Source organism: Monopterus albus, unplaced genomic scaffold (genome assembly GCF_001952655.1).
Source record: "Monopterus albus unplaced genomic scaffold, M_albus_1.0 scaffold165.1, whole genome shotgun sequence".
NCBI lineage: Eukaryota > Metazoa > Chordata > Actinopteri > Synbranchiformes > Synbranchidae > Monopterus > Monopterus albus.
Genome location: NW_018128045.1, coordinates 856,636 through 877,133, shown reverse-complemented (window position 1 = coordinate 877,133; position 20,498 = coordinate 856,636). Strand labels below are relative to the sequence as shown.

The following is a 20,498-nucleotide window of genomic DNA, read 5'->3' as shown; positions in this document are numbered from 1 at the left end:
AAAACGTCAATACTGCTGCTCTGGGTTACTGACACATCTCGGAATAAACAGTTTTAACAGAGACCAGCCACAATCAGTCAAGTTTACTCCAACTTCTCAGTACAGAGATCTGTGGTTAAATATGTATTTAATTTCACTTTAATTGAGTCAGACTTCTACTGTAAAGTGACACCTCATACTAAAAATTGAGAAAACTGTTTAAAATATTAATTATATAGGGAAAACCCCAACAATTCCCCCTTGAGCAGCACTTGGTGACAGCAGGGAGGAAAATCTGTGTAGTCTTGCAGAGCAACTGCATCTAATCTAAATGAAGTGGAGCAAAAATTATTCTCACGGAAATGTATATATACATATAAAGTAAAACAAATATTAAAGCAGGGTACCTCAAACCTCAAAGCGGTCTTAGACTACGGGTCGGCCCAGAAAGAGGACTGGGTGTTGACATCAGGTGGCGGTACTGCACCATGGAGCTGTTGGATTCCCCATAAACCCAAACACGAAGTAGACATTAACCGGTGCTGAGTGTATTTCCGACAGCACCTGACGTGCGCAGCAACCGGAGTCATCCTGCAGCAGTCGGTCCTCAGCCTCCTCTTCACCGGGTAGCAGTCACCTTCAGCTGGTCATGGCGTCCAGGAGGTTTTTCGTGGGAGGAAACTGGAAGATGAACGGGAACAAGGGGAGTCTGGGAGAGCTGATCGCCACCCTGAACAACGCCAGCCTGCATGAGCAGACCGGTAGGTTCGCGCCCCGTCATGTTGCTGTCTGCGCGCGAACTGTCACAGGCTGCGGGTTTTTAGACGCAGAGACAAATGTGATTGAGAAATTGGGATTCAGGGAGTCGTGTGACCAGACTGAGCTGCATGAAGGCCTCAGACGTTAATGGTGAAAGGCACCAGAAAGTTAAGTAGAACTGGAATGAACCTGTAGTTTACAGTTTATGCTTCCACTGTATTTCAGAGGGAAGTAGTGCGCTCCATCTCGATCAGCTGCAGCTGTGAAATGCTGCAAACATTTGCTTTACAGTCGCACTGTGTCTTTAGCAGTGGACCTCCTCTGGAAATAAATGTTGACCATAACCAGTTAACCATTTCAGTCCCAGCCCAGAGGTCACCTGTCTGTACTACTGCGCTCTCAGTAGTACACTAAATGCATATTTTAGAATTCTCAAGGTGACAAACTCTTCATCAGGCACAGATGGAATTCAGCTGTTTCTCTATAACTGCCAGATGTGGTGTGTGCCGCTCCCTCCATCTACCTGGACTTTGCTCGGTCCAGTCTGGATCCCAGGATCGCGGTCGCGGCCCAGAACTGTTACAAGGTGGCGCAGGGAGCGTTCACGGGAGAGATCAGGTATCCACCCGCTGACTCGGTACACTCACATACATTATTTAGAATTCAGACTTATTAACTGAACTGTAGACTAATCACATACCTTTGCCATCACCAGTCTTCTAAAGGGCCAGTACAACCAGTCGAAGGCAGTTTTCTTCTTGTCAGAAAGTGCTGATATCTTATTATATGTTAGCTGCTCTGGATAGATAAATAAAGGTAAACTGAAGAGGAAAGCTCTTTTCTGTATCAAGACATTATCTGTCTGTTTGGATTTTGACTTTGGCTTTTCTCACCCCTTTCTTTGGTTGAATGCGACGTTCTTTACCGTCCCATTCTGTGAAATATGAATGATTTAATGTCCCAGTGACTTGAACATGTCTCCTGTCTCTGCAGCCCGGCTATGATCAAGGACTGTGGGGCGGACTGGGTGGTCCTGGGACACTCTGAGCGCCGGCACGTGTTTGGGGAAAGCGACGAGCTGATCGGCCAGAAAGTAAGACGCTTGCAAAATGAAGAAGCAATGCAACATTTCTTACATTTGTCAAATTAAGTCTAACATTTAATACAAATCTTAAATGCATTAAATTGTAAAGTGGATTATTTTCTTTACTAAAACCTACAAATCTCAGTTAAAAGCAACAGAGAACCAAGTTTAAAGAGTAGAAAACTGGGTGTTTCGGAGCTGACATGTTGGCTCAGTCAGCTGGTGTTTGACTTCCAGGTGAAAACGTGTCCAGAGATCTATTGAAATTGGTCTGGTTCAGAAGAACTTTTAAGACAGCATCGACAGGATCTCCTCGACATATCTCTTAGAAGTCACTGATAATCTTCCAGTGAACCTCACGATATATTTGTCAGTTACAGAAGTGTGTTGCTGTTTTCACGTGGAAATTGTAAACTTGTTTTTTCCACACACACACACACACACACACACACACACACACACACACACAAACACAGAAACCGAGTCACTGGACGACGTGCCAAACAAGAAGGGAAACATGAAACATCACCAGTGCATGAGACTTAGTGTTTTCTGTATTTCAGCGCCATCCTAAGGAACAGAAATGTAACAGAAATCATCGATTTTACTTGCAGCATTTGTGTCTAATGCTTTTTCCCAATGAATCGTGCCAGTGTTGCGCACACACACACACTATCAGTGCAGGTCCAGGTTGACTTCCCAGCCTGTCATCCGTCCTCAGGTAGCTCACGCTCTGCAGAGCGGTCTGGGCGTGATCGCCTGCATCGGTGAGAAGCTGGAGGAGCGCGAGTCGGGCACCACAGAAGAAGTCGTTTGCGCTCAGACGCAGGTCATTGCAGGTAAACAAAGGAAATAACCATAATGTTCTATATTTTTACCATTTTAAGCTGTTTATAGTTATTTTTATTTTATTTTCCTCATCTTTATTACATATTTTTAAAAGCTCTGTCCATTTTTTAGTTCTTACAAACAAAGCATAAATCATTTTTTAAATTGCTGTATCATTTGAATGCTGCCTTGGTTCCTAAAATATATTTTAAGGAAAGCTAAAGTATTTGTCAATCGATTATTTGGTCATAAGAAAATTATCAATAAATGTGAAAAAATTTAAGGGAAAAAAGCCCAAAAATTAAGTCTCCAGTGTTAAAATTAGCTTGTTTTCTTAGTTTTATGTGACAGTAAATTGAACGTCTCTGGGTTTTATACAGCTGTAGAGAAAAAACAAGCATATTCAGCTCTTTGGTTTTCATGTATCTTCTAGTACACGAGTTACTGCACTATATTCATGACATGACATACTTTTTCCATCTGAAACACTAGATCTCGTGTTGAGCTGTTGCACTTTTCTGTAAAATAGTCGCTCATTGATTTTTGGTATCTGCATCAATATATCATCACTTTAAATGTTAGGGTATCACTTTATGATTTATTGATGTTTGTTTAAAAGGAGTTTCAGAGTTTTTTGCTGGAGGGACCTTGTTTTGTTACAGAGAACGTGATGGACTGGGAGAAGGTGGTGCTGGCATATGAGCCTGTGTGGGCCATCGGAACAGGCAGGACAGCCACACCTGAACAGGTAGCATCGAGATTTACATGTATTTAATGGGACTGGCTGTTCTGTGTCTGTACAAAGAAAGAAAGGCTCTGACTGTGTTTCATTACTGAGAGTTTACAAAGCTGCACATTCAGCTGCTGGTATTTCCAAAAGCTTCTGTCTCCAGATTTGGTCTCTTTAAATTCCAATCACAAACATGAATGTGTTTTGTGTGATCCTGGTCCCCGCCCTGTAAATCACTGCACTTCAGAGTGAACACTTGGTTTAAGGCTAAGGATAAGGGTTAAGCAAGTAGTGGGCTCAGGTAAGTCTTTAGGAAGTTACTGGAAGTCATTGTATGAACATGTATGTGTGTGTCCAGGCTCAGGAGGTTCACGAGAAGCTGAGGGCGTGGATCAGAGCAAACATCTCGGATGAAGTAGCCGACTCTCTGCGCATCATCTACGGAGGTCAGTGGTGGTTTGTCAGCATAGGCTGCATCTCAAGTCTCTCATGTGATTGCTCCTCACTCAACCGGAATGACTTCCAGGTCGAGTGGGAATTGAGGACATTCCAAAACCCTTATATCTGCTCTGAGAAGGGAGGAGGCTACTGGAGGAACCTTAGACCGACACACCCCTCTATCATATCATTTTGTGATTAGAGGCCTCAGATGAAGGATCTAAGGAAAGGATGTCTCATGTCTCTATAAACAAGTTTTCTAAGTTCCTCTTGCACCTTGCTCTCACATCTTGCGTGGGAACGATGTAACTGAGGGGAACATTGGTGCATGTAAGAGACTTAGGATGTACCCGCAGTCATCACAGTTTTACCTTTAAAGCACCAAAGTACAAGATTTAAACATTTGTGACTTTGATGACTCCTAGTGGTCGCATCATGCGTCTCTTGGCAGCAGGTTGATTGTCACCTCAGTCCTTTTTCTGAGCCACTTCCATGTCTTTTTGCTCTGCTCAGGTTCATGTTCTCATGTTTAATGAGCATCACACTGTTTTGTCCAAGGTGGAGGTTTGAAAGAACTAGAGAACACAAGCCGTCAGGGGTTCTTCAGTGACAACAAAACTGAACTTTTATCAGTGTAGAAAGTAAATTAACGAGACGCTGGTAATCATGCTTCCCTAACACTAATTAAAATCACGTTTTTTCTTCATTGATCAAGAGCTGAAGCTGAATAAACAGTTATAATTACATTTTTGCAGCAGAGGAAAATGACTCTTTAGTGTCCAATTTTCGAATTTGCTTTAATTTTTTTGCACACAAGTAAAAATGAAATTTGACATACAATAGAAATGTCATAAGAAGAAATTAGTCATGTTAGTTTTCTGCAGAAAGTCAGACCTGATAACCCACATAACCACCTTCTTCTCCGTGTTCATCTTCCAGGCTCAGTGACGGGGGTGACTTGCAGAGAGCTGGCGTCTCAGGATGACGTGGATGGCTTTCTGGTGGGCGGGGCTTCTCTCAAACCAGAGTTTGTCGACATCATCAACGCACGCGCATAACCGACACAGACAGCAGCTTCACCGGGTCCAGTGAAAAACACACTGCCCTTTAGATCGACACGTCACTGTGTGTCTGCAGACGCGTGTTCATTCAGTTTTATTTTACAAAACACACATTGAATGTAGATATTAGAGTTTTTGCAACATTGCTGCTAATTTAGCTTTTCTGTTTATTATATTGTTCAAAGTAATATTTTTTTGCCATTAGAGCTGTGTTATATCAAATTAATAGTTAGTGTTGACTACAAAATTATGAATAAAGCACCTTGAAAACTATGAATTTTTGGAATTAGTTTGTGAATTTTTCAGGTTGTTTTATGTGTTTGCACAGAGTGATAACACTGTTGTGTTACTGATGGAGTCCGTCTCACTAACTGTTACTCCAGGGTTTGTAAAATTAAAGGTCTGGACAGAATGTTTGTAAATGTAGAATACAGCGTGCACACAAGCTCTTTCTGCTGGGACTCAGGTTTGAAGAGCCAGAGACTTTTATTGTGAAGTTGTTACCAGTCGGCACTAAAGATTTAATATGTAACACTGTAGTTTGCTGTTGTGTGTTTAACACTGGTCGATGTGTGCTCATCAGAGAAATACACAGATAAACTCAAAAGTACAAATTGTTTTACAGGTTATTTGTCACAAGCTTGTGAGTAGCAATTCATTTTCATATGTAAATAGTAATTTCGCAAGGAAATAGAAATCGTACAAGAGAACAAAATTAACTGTAGTTGAAATATATTTTTAATTTTCTTGTATCCTATTAATCCTCTTGTGACACCTCAGATTTCTCTGCCCTTAATGACAAGGCTCCATCACATCTTAAAGACCAGCTGTGCTTTGGGTTTTGTGCTAAAAAGCCAATGATAGCACGTTGTCTCACTCAGCTAAGATGACAAACATGGTAAACATTATGCTGTACCTGGTAAATGTCAGTATGTCACTGAGTATTTGAACAACAGACACAAAAAAGGCAAAACTCTGATTGAAATTGTAAATTACCATCTTTTTATTTCACATTTTCACATTATTTTCATTGACAAGCATTCTGATTATGTATGGTTTTTAAATTCTTTTCAGCACAGTTATTCTATGGACATTCAGGGGAAACCGAAGGGATTCAGGCTTTTCTTTACCTTTTCTTCAGGACAGAGGTGTGGCTTCAAGCATGAAAGACAAATAATCTGAATCCCACGAGGTTCAGGAAGAAAAAGGGGTGTGAAACAGAAACAGACATGGCAGGAAGAGGAGATGGAGGGAGGAGGTCAGAAGTGGGTGGAGTGCAAGTGTTTCAGTGTCCAGGTGAGTCTGTTTGTGAGTGTTCAGGTGTTTGTGTACTTTTGTCATTTTGTATTTTGTTTCTTCTTGCAAATGCATCACCTTTTTGTGGTTGAAAGGTGTTTTCTTTCAGCAGCGTGCTTCAGTTTATATTGTAATATCTCTACTCTTATTTCTCTCTTTTTGCAATAATATCTTTTTATCTTTGCAGGTTTCTATTCTGGCTGTACATGAACTATTCCTTTAAAACTACAGTAACAGTGTATGTCTGGCTTATAAATGTTATGTCTTTACTATTCCCCTGCGTGTGCATGAGCACGTGTTGCATCTTTGTGTTCTGAGTGTGCATACAGTATCATCTCCTTATCTGTAAGTCCAGTGCATATTTAGGTTTTTGTTTTTTTTTTGGCTTGTGTTTTTCATGAATCTCTGGCCTTTTTCTTTGTACATGGCTTGTTCTGTGTTTGTTGTGTATTGTCAGTGTATGTGTGTGTGTTTGCGTGTCATTCGTCTGTCAGTTTCACAGAGCGCTGGGGTTCCTGAAGTTATGGCCTGCGAAGCGAGCCTGGTCGCCCAGCTCCTCCTCGATCCTGCAGCAAAAAACAAAAAGGAGAAATTATTTAAAGCTCTGCGTACTTTTGTAATAGGTTTTTAAAAATTCAGTCTGTTGGTCTGACTCTGCTCCAAAAAGTGAGAAATCGTAGCCTAAAGTTGAAAGGAAAAAATAATGGTTTTAAAAATATCGCATATATTGAAATTGGGAGAGCATGTATAATAAAAGCTGCATCTCTGGTTGTTATATCTAATGGCCGGGTGCAGCCATTTGCTTTATTGTATTCATTATTTACCCAGTTTAAAAATGCCTCTTTTAAGCATGTGTATTTTGACCAGAACGTTACCCCAAACAAAAGTTTAACGGAACTGATGAATTCAACTGAAATAAATAAGGTTAATAAGTTGGTGTGTGCTACAAGGAGAGAGGAGGATTATGAGTGCGATGCACTGACCTCATGAGCTGGTTGTACTTGGCCAGCCTCTCAGATCTGCAGGGGGCGCCAGTCTTAATCTGCAGCACAGAGAAATGAGAGAGAATCATCATCCAGAGGAAAGTGTCTCTGCAATGATTTAAAGCAAATACCAACCTGTGAAATGTTAAATTATCAAAGTGTCACTGCATTTTCTTTCTGATGATTTGAAGCCTAAATTTTGCATAAATTGTGCGTGTAATTGCAGTTACGGTTTGGACGGGCCTCCAGATCAGCTGAAGTCCTCAAAGACTGTGTGTGTGTGTTCTTGTCCTCACAACTGTAACGTGTTGTTTGAGGGTTATAGTTAGAATTAGGTTTAGGCTAAGGGTGAGGGTTACCCTCACTGCTCTGGCAGATGAATTTTATATCACGCTGACACATGCAGATACTGAAAGAATCAGTTGCCTTTAAGGCATTTAACTGTGATGTTCAATGTTAAGTGTCCTCAGCTAGAAATACCAACGTGTGTTGGTACGCCTGGTATTCACATTGTGGGGACTCGGCCTTCCTTGTGGGGACCAGATGTTGGCCCCTCGCCATGTAAATCACTGATTTTTAGTGTAACGGCTTGGTTTAGGGTTTGGTTAAGACCAAGGCAGGCCTCCAGGAAATGAAAGTCAGTCACAAGGAATGAAAACAAATGTGTGTGTGTGTGTGTACCTGTCCAGTGCAGAGTCCCACCACCAGGTCAGCAATGAAGGTGTCCTCTGTCTCTCCGGAGCGATGGCTGACCATCACACCCCAACCGTTCGCCTGAGCCAGTTTACACCTGAAGCACAGAGACAGTTTTATTTTGAACTAACTTGTGTGCATTTAGCTTGAAGTACTGCTGGTAGCTTGTGAATTTTACACCACAGATCAATGAGGTTTTATAATTATACTGTATTTTTGTATTAATCTGGTTCTGAAAAGTAACTAGTAACTAAAGTTATAAAATAAATGTAATGAAGTTAAAGTACGAAGTAACACAAACTGTCACAGAGGGAGAAACGCCTCCAGAGAGCCTGTTACTGTAGCTACTCTAGTACTGCTCATACATGTGCTTTTAACAAGGCACTGAGTATTTTAATGTTTGACTGAAGATTTCTATTAATCAGTGCTGAATCTTTTCCTTCCCCTCACAACTGAAACTTTAAGCCTCCTCGTTCAATCTAGAAATCATGTTAACTTTGAAATAAAGCAGCCGTACGCCTGTATGGCCTCGGTGACGGTGCCGATCTGGTTGACTTTGAGCAGCAGACAGTTGCAGGCTCGCTCCTCAGCAGCTTTCTCTATCCTTTTAGGGTTGGTCACCGTCAGGTCATCCCCAACAACCTGGATCCCCACCTGGGCTGTCAGACGGGACCAGGCCTCCCAGTCGTCCTGATCGAATGGGTCCTCGATGGACACCACTGGGAAGGAGGGAGGTGAGATAAAAGGTTAATAAAATATTTTGGTGATGATTGAATGCCTCTGGGTGTAAACCATCCACCTGGGTAGTTGTTGACGAAGCCCTGGTAGATGTCAGCCAGCTCCTCTGCAGTGATGTGTCTCTCTGGATCCGGTGGGGATTTGAAGTCCAGGTCATATTTCCCCTCGCGGTAGAACTCTGAGGCAGCCACGTCCATCCCAACCACCACCTTGTCCGTGAAGCCGGCCTTCTCGATGGCCGTCTGTAGCAGATCCAGAGCTGAGGAGTGAGAGAAACGAGCACAGAAGAGAGACCAGGGAGTAGAGATGGTAAATAGAACATGATTGCTCTGGGTTTTGCATCTCAGGCTATAAACAGGCTTCACTACCTCTTTGATTGATGAAGTGAAGTGAAATTCTCTACGTGTTTACAACTACAATAAATTTAATTTGCAATTTGAAGGGGACATTATATAATTTTATTATTCTTCCCAAAAGGTGCTGCAGTTGAACATCAATCAAAGTAAATGCAGCAAAGCTCAAGAGTTCCAAGGCAAGAAGTGGTTTTTGGAGACAAAATTTATATTTCTGTCTTTGCAGTGACTGAGTTTATTACACAACTTAATGAAAAACGTTTCATTTTATGTTGCTGAAATGTCAGGTCTGGCAATAAATGTCAGGTTTTATTATCAGTCTCTCAAAACTAAAGTTTCTTTTCCTTTTTTCTACACATATGCATGACAAAGCAGGTTGAGGTTAAATAAAATCAAGCACAATGTATATGGTGACTTTTGGCAGGACAGGATCTGAGGACAGAATTTAGCTGAAATAAAAACTCTCCTCTTCCTCACCTTCACTGTTCTCCAGGATGTTGGGAGCGAATCCTCCCTCATCTCCCACGTTGGTGGCGTCCTGGCCGTATTTCTCCTGAATCACCCCCTTTAATGTGTGGTACAGCTCTGACCCTATCCTCAAGGCCTCCCTGAGAGACAGAGGGAAGGCACAATGCAAGGAAAGAATGTCGACCGGATGCTGGTTTCAGTCCACCAGTCAAAAACCTGACTTCATTAACTAATCAGTGCCAAACTTTTGGAGGTGATTCTTACTTGAAGGACTCAGCTCCAACAGGAAGAACCATGAACTCCTGCATGGCCAGTTTGTTTCCTGCGTGAGATCCTCCATTTATCACATTAAAGGCCTGGAGGAAACATGGGGAAGAGCAGAGGTCAATCATGCAGTCTGAAAGACACATAAAGCTTATTACAAAGACATCTAAGCAACTTGTGTTACAATACAAACTGATTAAATAAGAATCTGCAGATGAGAAAGAGGTGTAATGCACAAAATGAAACTGTGTGCTGAGTTTGTGTCTTACAGGAACCGGCAGCACCAGCTCTGTGTTTCCAGCCAGGTCAGCTATGTGGCGGTACAGGGGGACGTCTTTCTCTGCAGCACCAGCCTTACAGATGGCTAGAGACACCCCCAGGATGGCATTAGCCCCGAACTGAGCTGTTCAACACACCAGAAGGCAGGAAAGGATTCATATTAGTTTGGTTACTCTCCTTTTTTATTTCCATTCAACTTAACTTTTCTTCAGATTTCCTTTAGTGCCAGGTCTCGTTTTTCCCTTCTGTTGCAATCACACGTTATGGAGCTACAGGTGATCATACTTTATGTGTTTGCTTCAGGTAGTGTGTGATAGAGATAATGAACATGATTCTTATTTAAGTGATTTTTCTCTCAAACCAATGTAAAAAACAAATGTCTTCTTGATCTAGTGCTGAGCAATAAGCGAAGAGCATAAACTGTCTGAGCCTTGAAAATTACAGTCTGTCTCCTTTCACAACACATTTATTTTGACAGGTTTCCTGCGCAGACTGAAATTATTAGCTCCCGACACCATTACTTTCACAGCTGTTTAGTCGCCATGACTGTAGATTTAAATGAATGATTATTGCATTTATTTGTTGATGATGTGAGTTTGCTTTGACCCTGCCAAACCCCGTTTGGAGCAGCAGCCTATTTGCTCTGTGTTTATGCCTCTCACTGCTCTGCAACACGCTTTGTCACAAATGTGCCTTTGGTTAAAAACATTTTTTTGTGTGTGTGTGACTGATGACGTGGAGCCAGACTTCCCGACTTGTTCCCGTCTTCCTCTGACTCACATTTGTTTTCTGTGCCGTCCATCTCAATCATCATGTTGTCCAGCTGCTCCTGCTCCACCACGCTGATGCCCTACAGACACACAAATACAGAAACACTACAAGTTTACAAGTAAAATCGTTTATTAACATGGCAGAAAGTTGTTTTCTTCATCATACAGTAGCTGCGTCTCTCTGACGTGTTCTGATGTGAGGTTCAGGAGCCCGGAGCTGTTCGACCGTCTTTTCCCATCTGACTGATCTCCGAGATTCATTTCCTGCTGCACTGCTGCAGAGATCTGAATCATACTATTGTACTCACACACACACACGTACAATATCTTACACACACCCACAAACACACATACCTCATTCACGTTTCCTATCACTCGCTCACACTTCTTACCCACACAGACACATTATCATCTCCCATTCACAGGATTCACACACACACTTTCCTCCACCGTCACTGATCCAGGAGCTGAGTGGACTTTATCTTTGTCTCATGGCTTCCTGTCTGCCCATCCAGATGTGGTGGTCATCTGCACATTGACTCAGGCTGCCACCTGCTCTACCGGGTCATTTTGCTCAGTCCGAGCTGGACATTTTCAGCTTCACTACCTGCCAAGACTGATTCAGTCTGACTGTGAAACGACATCCCAGATGTCACCCACAGGTTTCTAACAGGAAGCCTGAAGCCTGTCCCACATTATCCCTCCTTGTTAGTCAGTTACTGGAGCCTGAAGATAAAGATTGTTGAACCAACATATCTCTGTTTTAGCCACAGTACAGTATCCAGTGGATAATGAGGCACTAAATTCCTTTGTTTGTTTGTTTTTAACTGTTATTTATTCAGGGTAGGTCCACTGAGAGCCTGCCTCTGTGCTACAGGGACACCATGTTCACATTCGCACCTGGAAGCTGCCCAGTACAACCCCAGTCTGACCTGTGGCCACTGAGCAGCTCTACTGGAGCGGTTGGAGTGAAGGGCCCCTTAATGAGGGTGGGGCAAACTCTGCTTTGTCACCTGTCCCACCCAGATCTGACTCTGCCAGTCCAGGGACTGAACTGGTGACCCTCTATTCACAAGTTCATGCCTCTAACCTTTAGGGCCACCACTTTAAACGCAGTGTGATAAAATGTATTGCTGTTTTGATGACTTACAGAGGCTATAAGAGCAGGACCCAGCGTATCATTGATGTGGCCGACTGCCTTCAGAACACCTAAAGCAGAGCAGGGAGAAAAGAGACAGACAGATTCAGGAAACTTGAAGGATCAAAGACCAGTTTGTCATGTGTTTCAGAGTGTATGTGTGAAATTTAAGTCAGCTCTTTTAGCTCTGGTTAACGCTATGTTTTGGCCTTTTGGTCACATGTGAAACTGCTTGAAAAGCTCCAGCAGCAGTTTTACAGTGTTGGACAGGAAAAGTTTTAATGAACTGAAATTTTATTATTTTAACCAAGAAAGAATAAATAGGATAATATCCAACAGCCCCTTAGCTGGTAAAGTATCACAGGAGCTGTAGTTGATGAATGATAATACACACACCAGTAGAAGAAATAGAGCCCAGCTGACAGAGGACGAACTCTGTGAGTATATTTTCAAATCATTCTTCCCTCTTTTTGTGTTACAAATTTGTTCAATGTGGCTTTAAGCTTTTGAAGAATGCAAATCCACATGCACTGTCAGTTGATCTGTTGTTGCACCTTTGCCCTTGTAGCGGCTCTTGTCTCCGTCTCGCAGCTCCAGAGCTTCGTAGATTCCTGTGGACGCTCCGCTGGGCACTGCAGCCCTGAACAGACCTGAGAGACACACATTTCTCCACTCTCAACTGCACTGTATGTATGCATTGCACCAGTACACTGAAAATTAGTCCAACTACAAGTATGTGTTTCTTTTTAATATTCACATTTGTTGTGTTTAGTCATGTTTGATGTTCATTCTGATGTAAACAACAGTTTTTATTGCATCAATGGCCGAGCTCACTCAGCAGAGATACTTTACACCCATCTGAAATAGCTGTTTTCCGTTTTAACCTTACGAACCTTGCCTCCCACTCAGTGGGTTTGTATCACCATGCTTACACTGTATACATGATGACCCTAAGCTCATTCTCCCTAAATAACTGAGAACTGATCGACCTGGACAGAGGTCATATGAAGGTCATCTAATGTCAGAAACCATTTACTGATGCTCGGCTTTCTTAACACTTGGCATGATAAATCTGAGCAGACGTCTTTGTGTTGAAGATTATGGTGTGGTTTTTTTTGTTGTTGTTGTTTTTCCCCTCTGATATTTTCAGACAGGCTTGTCATCGGTCACCTTTCTCTGTGCGGAGGTCCACTTCCACGGTGGGGTTTCCCCGGGAGTCCAAGATCTCCCTGGCAACAATGCTGACGATCGACATCCTGAGAGACAGAGAGAGGGAAAGTGTGAGCTCTTTTGGAAATCTGGTCAATCTTAATAGTTGTATCTGTTAAATCAGCTTCAGAGTGAATTGAAAAAATGGAGAGAGATAACAGAGACCTCATGGGTGAAAGCATTTATTTTTACATAGCACACACACACAGAGAACCACGACAACAACAACCTGCCAGAAGGAGACAAATCAGATTCGCTGAAAATTAAAGCTCACCACAGAGGACTGGTTTGTTTCACACACACACACACACACACACACAGAGACACTTCAGTTATTTTGCAGTTTCTGGAGGCAGACTGCAATAAAACAATCTTCAGCAACAAAGTGTAGCGTCAGTTTGAGCGATTAGTCTGAGCCCTCTGCTGCTCACTGCAGATCCTCCTTTCCACCACTGTTGATATTTCTGTTGCTTCTCATCTCCCTCAAGAGACCGAATGGAAAATCTTGCAGCACTAATGCAGGAAAGATGCATCTCTAGGTGCCAGTCGACTCTTTGAAAAACAGCTCAATCACAAGAGCATTAAAATCACAGAGGATTGTTTGGCACCTTCAGACAGTTTCGCATGATCACAAGCTGCACTTCAATGGTCAAATCTGACTTTTTGTCTTTCTGGTCTCTCTTCTTCTTAACAATGATGTATCCTCTCAGTTCAGACCTCTCTGAGACTGGGCTTTTCCAAAAGTCGCTTTGTCCACATTTTATGAATCTTAACTGTTTTTTTTTTTAGTTTTTCATCTTTTCATGTCACTTCAGACATTACTTAAATTTTGATGGTACAACCCAGTTTGTGAATCTTAACTGGCTCCTCTCCTCTCCTCTCTTCTCTCCATCCATCTATATGCCACCATTACACATCACTACCTGTGTGTCTCCTCTCTCCCGTAGTGTGTCCTCTCTCTCTCTCTCTCTCCTTGTACCTTTCTGTAGATAGCCCTGCTCTGGAGCTCTATGTTTCTGATGAGCAGTCACCGGCCACATCAACCTGCCCAATGTTTGATTGTATGTTGTGTCTTGCTGCTTTTCGTCTTTTCTCTCTCCTCTATCCACTCACCCCAACCGGTCGAGGCAGAAGGCCGCCCACCAAGAGCTGGGGTCTGTCGGAGGTTTCTTCCGTAACAGGGAGTTTTTCCTCCCCACTGTCACCGAGTGCTGCTCAAGGGGTTTTCCCTATAATACTGTAAGGTCTTGCCCTTACTATGAAAAGTGCCTTGAGATGATTTTTGCTGTGAAATTAGGTTTGTATGTTGGCTTCTGTACTAAACAAACTCATTTCACTGTGCAGTTTGTTCTCCCATTCGCGTCTAATGTACAACAGGAATGGAGCCGTTTCTTACCGTGAGACACTGAACTTCCCAATGTCACAAGATCATCTATATGTATTAATCCTGTCTGATGATGCATATTAAATTTGTCTATCACTGTGATATCATTAAACTACACAGGCCCAGACTCCGAAGCTTTAGCGGTGCTGTCTTCACTGTCATCTCACTATCATAAATGCTAATCTACTTTATGGGTGTTTCCCTCTTTCTCGTCATTGATATTCCAGGCACACAGCACTGCAACGATGTGTCAAAAAGGCTCTCGTCCCTGTTCCATATGAATACTTTATCGATCTGTGAGGAGCTAAATCTGGCCCACTGCTAGCTTGCAGAAACCGAACACTGTGATCAAGTTGTCATTTCCAAATGCACAGGGAGATCGATATTAAAAGAAAGGGCTGTGTCCACTCCCTTCTGTTCTTACTGTGTCCTAGAGGATAGTATCTAAGGTGAGATTTGCTTTTTCCAGGGTGCAGTGATACAGTATATTGCTTCCTTACACAGACAATTGAAGTTACCAGCAAGAAGTGCAGATGTAAATCACTACATTGACGATGACTCAGTTCCATTCATTTGTGCAAGTAAGCCAGAGCACACATTAAAGGGATTGTACTGATGTCACTTTGAAAACCCTCCTCACCAACAGTGAGAGGCAAACCAGACCAAAAAGGTGAGAGTGCTCATACAAAATGGCAAGCTTTGACAACGCAACCAAGGTGACAGTCAGTGGTCTTGGACATGTAGTTTCCTTACAGACACAGGTTAGTTAATGTTAGTGTATGTTCGTAAAATATTCCGATTTTATTAAATTGACTTTGAAAACGTGTCCCTAACCTGCTTTTCTTTCGTTTCACCCGCAGCTGATTCTGCAGACGCGGTGTTTGCCAGGAGGGCGTGACCGTGGCAGTATCGTGCATGAAGAGATTTACTGATCTGTTCTTGAAACTTTCCCCCTGAAGTGTAGCTTTGTACCTGCTGTTGTGGACTGTTCATGTAACTCCCAGATGCTGGCCAGTCTTTCCTGTACTGTATTTTCTAACCTATTCTAACTCTTCTTTGTGTTTTTTTGTTCCTAAAAGCTTCAACCCCTTTAAAATCCTGTACATTGTCTTATGTGAATAACACAAACTTGTATAGTTAGACATTTTGTTGTGTAACCTCTCCACCTCTGTCAGGGCCATGCTGTAATCTGACTAACACTGTAGATAGATGCATATTTATGCATAGTGAAACAGCGTTTATGTCATCAGAGACTAGTGATATTCTAGTTGTGGTTAGTAGTTTTAAAGTCACTCTCTGTCTAAACTGTGCCTTTTTGTCATCCTCTTCCCTCTCTGAGGTTTACCTGACTCAGCAAACGCATTCTGTTTATGTAAAACTTTCCTGGAGACATTAATCACTACACATTTGCTAGACTCTCAGTCGCCTTTCTTCTCTTCCACTGGGACATAAATTCACCTGTGTGTTGCTTATAACCTGCTGCAAAGGTCTCACTCCCCCTCCTGTCTCCTCTTCCGCCCTCAGACTCTGGCACTGGCTCTATCACACAGTGCGTGACGCTTCTGAGCGCCTCAGGAATATTTTCATCCAGGTGCAAAGCAGCTCTGAACCCTGCACCTTTTCACTGCAGGTCGATAACAACATCAATGTACAACTTTATGCTCAGTGAGTTCTTACACTAGTAGTAAGTCGCACTGAGTTAAAGTGTCAGCAAAATGTAAAAATGTGTTCAGCCTAATAAAAAGCAGATATGGTGCCTGACTCGCCTGCAGCCTACAGAAATCTCTACACACTCAGAGTCATGGGGAGGGTGGTGTGCGGGGGTTTCTCTCCTGACCTCTTTAAATTGTAGTTTTTTCTCTCTATTTGATGCTGTTTTGAAGCCCCACCCTGCAGTACTGCAGTTTTCCCTCCTGAGCAGCAGTACACAACACACCTGCATCAGAAATTCTCTGGTTCCTTCTTCACAGTGTCACTACAAGCCTTTTGACCATGCGCCAACACGTATTCACTAATATTTATGCCCTAACATGAAGAAACTCTGTAGTCACAGTGACAACATGTCAATGTTTACCAGATAGTATTTGCTAATATCACCTCGTTCTGTTTGTTGTCATGTAAAAATGTGCTAATTACAAAGTACAGTTAAGGACAGTTATGGGAGCCTTAGCTATAGGGTTTGCTTTGTAACAACAATACACACTTAAAATGTCTGGCATGGTTGGACAGCACATTGTTGAAACATAAACAGGCCCTTGTATGTAATATTACAGCAACCCCCCATCACACCCTTCAGTAAGGTTTTCTTAATATTAAAGTAAATGTCACTAATTTGTATATTTATTGTAGGAAAACGTTATCATAACATTGACTTCATTTAGTTTTTGATCATTTTGGTGGGATCAAATAAGGTTTTTGGAAATTTTATGCAACCGAGTCTGCAAGCTTGAAAAATTCTGATAAAATGTGAGCTTACTGTGTCATTACGTTAAAAACTATTATCATTTAAAACCTCCTAGAACATAATGTTTCAAACACAGGTGCTGTTTTCTTGTGCCACAGAAAGAGTTTATAAATGTCTTGTTGATCCATTTTCACTCCCTTTCTATTAAAAGCATCTTATAGTGATTGATACTGTTCCGTACTTTAACTTTTAGATATAATAAATATAAACCTCTCGTGAAAACAAGCTTGGGTTTAAAGCACTTTTAAGCTTGAACATAATGTTCCACTTTCATGCAATGGAGCAGTAAAATCTTTGTTCCCCCTTTAATAACAAGCTATTTCAATTCTAGTCTTGCTTTCCATGTTTCTAAGTATGACACCTTCATTTCATATCCATAAACATATGCTCTGCTTGCCCAACCTGTCACCACCTCATTGCACTCATAACTCTTCTCTCCATCCTTCTAGTTCTCTATCTCTGTCTGTCTTTCAGCCAGTGCTGTTTGTGCACGTTGCTGTGTGTTATGTAAGCTCTACAGCAGCAGCAGCAGAGGGAGGACACCCAGGATCACACCACACCTACCAGAGACTGCAGTGCTCAGCACAAAATACACCAGCACTGAAAAACAGTGCATGAGCAGGTTAGCCATGGAGGACGTGAGGGAGGGAGAGAGAGAGCCAGCGCAAGGACAGAGAACAGGAAGCAGAATATACACTCACCGGCCACTTTATTAGGCACACCTATCCAATTGTATGCAACGCTTCCATCTTAACATCTGTTTTTATGAAGCTCAAAATGTTTCGGCTTTTGGTGAAATTTCCATAAATGCATAAATTCAATTATATGTTTATTATTGAGGTCATAGTTACTGGACTGCATTATACTCAGAAGTGTTCCTATTATTCTGACCTTCTTATGTATGTAGCTGGGGAGGACACATCTAAATATAATGTAGTCCACTATGGGGAGAGGGAGGAGAAAGGTTTAGGAAAATGTCATAAATGAAGAGAATGAAATGAAATTAGCATTTTCATTAAGCTCCGATTTTATTTCAGTTAACATGAATTCAGTTACATCACTGAAGACCCAGTTCTTCAAAATAAATTATGTTAGGATCTTAAAATTGTTTTTGTTCCACACAAGAATTAAAAGAAGCCTCAGTTTTGTTTTCCTTCTACAATATTGAACAGCTTAAGTTTGCAAACCCAGAGTTTAATTTCCAGCTGAGATTTGAGTGCATCCCTGTCAGTCATCTGACGCTGCCTGCAGAAAAACTTATAGGACATTCACATGTCCAAGCCTGAAATAAATATCTCAAAATATCTCAAATGTCCACCTGCCAACACTAAAGGCAACCAAGCAAAATCTGATTGTCCCATAAAAATGTTCTTTCTGACCCAGTGCTAGTAAAAAAGGGAGAGAGAGGTGAAACGGCTTCAGGACGGAGGAAGAGTTTCTGGCAGAAGACTGAAATTAAGATAAAGACATACAGACAGAAAGAAAGTGGGATAAAAGATGATTTAAAAAATAAATATAGTTTGTAAAAAAGAGGGAGTAATGGAGGACGAGGCAGGGCAAGAGAGAGGAGAAGGAGAGAGAGAGAGATAAATAATTAAATGACCTGGCTTGGGTGGAGAAGAGTGGAGAAATGGAGGGATGAAGTGAGGGAGGAGGGAGAGGGGAAACAGAAGGCTGATCATCACAATACGCCAGACACACACACACACACATACACACACAGGAAGTGGAGCAGTCTAACACATATGTAACACTAATAATATGTCCAGATTTACACACATCTAGCTTCAACTCACACTTATCACAAGCACTCGCACACACACACACACACACACACTTCACATCCACCCACACATGCACAGTGTGCCAAAGATGCAGATATCAAACATGCACACATTTATCCATCCAGCACACTCACATACATTTGATATACCTAGGACCTGACAATAGTGTAGCATTGTACAAATAAAACACTTATAAACAGTAGATGAAGAACACTCTTCTTTCTCATTTCAAACACACACATGTTCCAGCCATTTTCCAACAAATCATTAAAAATACATTTATCAAATTCACACAAACGCACACACTTGAAGCACCTCTATCTCTCTCTCTCTCTCTCTCTCTCACACACACACACACACAAACACACACTCTAGTGCTTGCCATATCAAAAGATATCGACCATCCACCACACACACACTTGACCAAGAACTCAACCGCAGGATCCCATCACACACACACACACTCTCATGAAATTCCTGCAGCCAAGACAAATATAACAAACACACACGACAGCCATTTTACAACAAATCATAGAAAATACAGGCAGCAAAATCACACACACATATTCCTGTGCCCACCATGTAACACATTAGCAAACACACTTGATATATCAAGGACTTGACTGCATGATCCCTCACACACATAAACACACACACCTCTTCCCCCGAAACTAAATGAACCCAAACCTTAAAACCAATTGTTAGCCCGCTGAAGTTGTGACGACCTGCAGAAACAACCTCACAATGATGGTTTCAAACTAAAATTTCACTGAGAAGGCCGCACACACACATTTAACACACACACAGTAGTGCGCTCACATTAACACTGACACATACACACGTACTGTATGTGCACACACACACACACATATGTTCTTCTGTGTTTTTACACACACACATATACACACACTCAACAACCATCTTCCAAGAAATTAGAGAAAAAGCATGAAGCAGATTCACACACACAAACACACAGTAACCCCCAGAAGCAGAGCACAGCTATCACACCCCAGTAGCATCCCTCTGCACCCACTCTGCACTGAGCAGCAGCCAGTCACTGTGAGATCAGCAAAGAAACACACTGAACTGAAAAACATAAAACCTCTTAATGGATGAAAAGAGGAAGAGAGGATTTCCTGCCTTTACCTGCCGCCTGTGCGTGCTCTGCCTTTCACGGCGACTGAGAAAATACTGGAGAAGCAGAGCGAAGGAGAGGGAGAGGAAAACGGGAGGGGGTGAGATGTGTGACAGAGGGGGGAGGGGAGATGACTCAGAGGGAGATGGAGAGAGGAAGAGGAGGACAAGAGGAGGGTTAATTAAAAAGGAGGAGATGGATGGAGGGGTGGGATGAAGGGATAAGAACAATGTGCAGAGGCTCATCGCCCCACAGAGGAGGTAAAAATAGATGAAGGGAGGGCTGGTTCTCTCCCTCGCTGTGGGTCCCTGTCTTTCTCTGGTGCTGCAGTGGGGCTCAGTAGATGTATGTACACTTAAATTATCCACCCTGCTTCACCACACTCAGACATGATGATGCTCTGTGTGTGAGCGTTTAACCACACCAGCAGTGAAAACAAAGCAGATTTCTCTTGGAAAGCTGTGCTTTAGCTGCCAGCATTCTTATTCTGATTTGCCACACTCTTATGATGGACAGTGATGCTTGCTGTGCCCTTTAGCAGTAACACCTGGCCAACTCAGGTGAGCTACTTGCTTCTGGCTTTACTTACTTTGTTCACATATTTACTAGTGTATTTTGTGTGTCTTTGTAGGTTTACAAAGTATAACACCAGGGCGAGTAA

At 42.2% G+C, this 20,498-nt stretch overlaps 2 protein-coding genes across 2 annotated transcripts; one reads left to right on the top strand and one right to left on the bottom strand.

Annotated features, from left to right (window-relative positions):
- The first annotated feature begins 450 nt into the window (after positions 1-450).
- On the top strand, positions 451-5,156 carry LOC109968857 (triosephosphate isomerase). The gene is made up of 7 exons (XM_020615405.1): positions 451-740; positions 1,233-1,356; positions 1,732-1,831; positions 2,544-2,661; positions 3,313-3,398; positions 3,739-3,826; positions 4,758-5,156. Exons 1-7 carry the CDS (start codon positions 629-631, stop codon positions 4,874-4,876), a joined length of 747 nt encoding a protein of 248 aa, XP_020471061.1. The 5' UTR covers positions 451-628; the 3' UTR covers positions 4,877-5,156.
- Positions 5,157-5,858: 702 nt separating this feature from the next.
- On the bottom strand, positions 5,859-19,956 carry LOC109968883 (gamma-enolase). Its single transcript, XM_020615440.1, has 13 exons — positions 19,849-19,956; positions 13,032-13,117; positions 12,416-12,511; positions 11,874-11,932; positions 10,734-10,803; positions 9,944-10,077; positions 9,675-9,766; positions 9,420-9,550; positions 8,651-8,848; positions 8,369-8,570; positions 7,840-7,948; positions 7,159-7,217; positions 5,859-6,741 (listed from the first exon to the last, which is right to left on the bottom strand). Exons 2-13 carry the CDS (start codon positions 13,114-13,116, stop codon positions 6,672-6,674), a joined length of 1,305 nt encoding a protein of 434 aa, XP_020471096.1. The 5' UTR covers position 13,117; positions 19,849-19,956; the 3' UTR covers positions 5,859-6,671.
- Between the last annotated feature and the right edge of the window lie 542 nt (positions 19,957-20,498).

Excerpts from the sequence above, each read along its gene's own strand:
- LOC109968857 (XM_020615405.1), top strand. The coding sequence starts at position 629 with ATGGCGTCCAGGAGGTTTTTCGTGGGAGGAAACTGGAAGATGAACGGG. Across the intron at positions 741-1,232 it reads CAGCCTGCATGAGCAGACCG|ATGTGGTGTGTGCCGCTCCC; the intron begins GTAGGTTCGCGC and ends TATAACTGCCAG. Across the intron at positions 1,357-1,731 it reads GCGTTCACGGGAGAGATCAG|CCCGGCTATGATCAAGGACT; the intron begins GTATCCACCCGC and ends CTGTCTCTGCAG.
- LOC109968883 (XM_020615440.1), bottom strand. The coding sequence starts at position 13,116 with ATGTCGATCGTCAGCATTGTTGCCAGGGAGATCTTGGACTCCCGGGGA. Across the intron at positions 9,767-9,943 it reads AGCTGGTGCTGCCGGTTCCT|GCCTTTAATGTGATAAATGG; the intron begins GTAAGACACAAA and ends TGTTTCCTCCAG. Across the intron at positions 6,742-7,158 it reads AAGTACAACCAGCTCATGAG|GATCGAGGAGGAGCTGGGCG; the intron begins GTCAGTGCATCG and ends TTTTTGCTGCAG.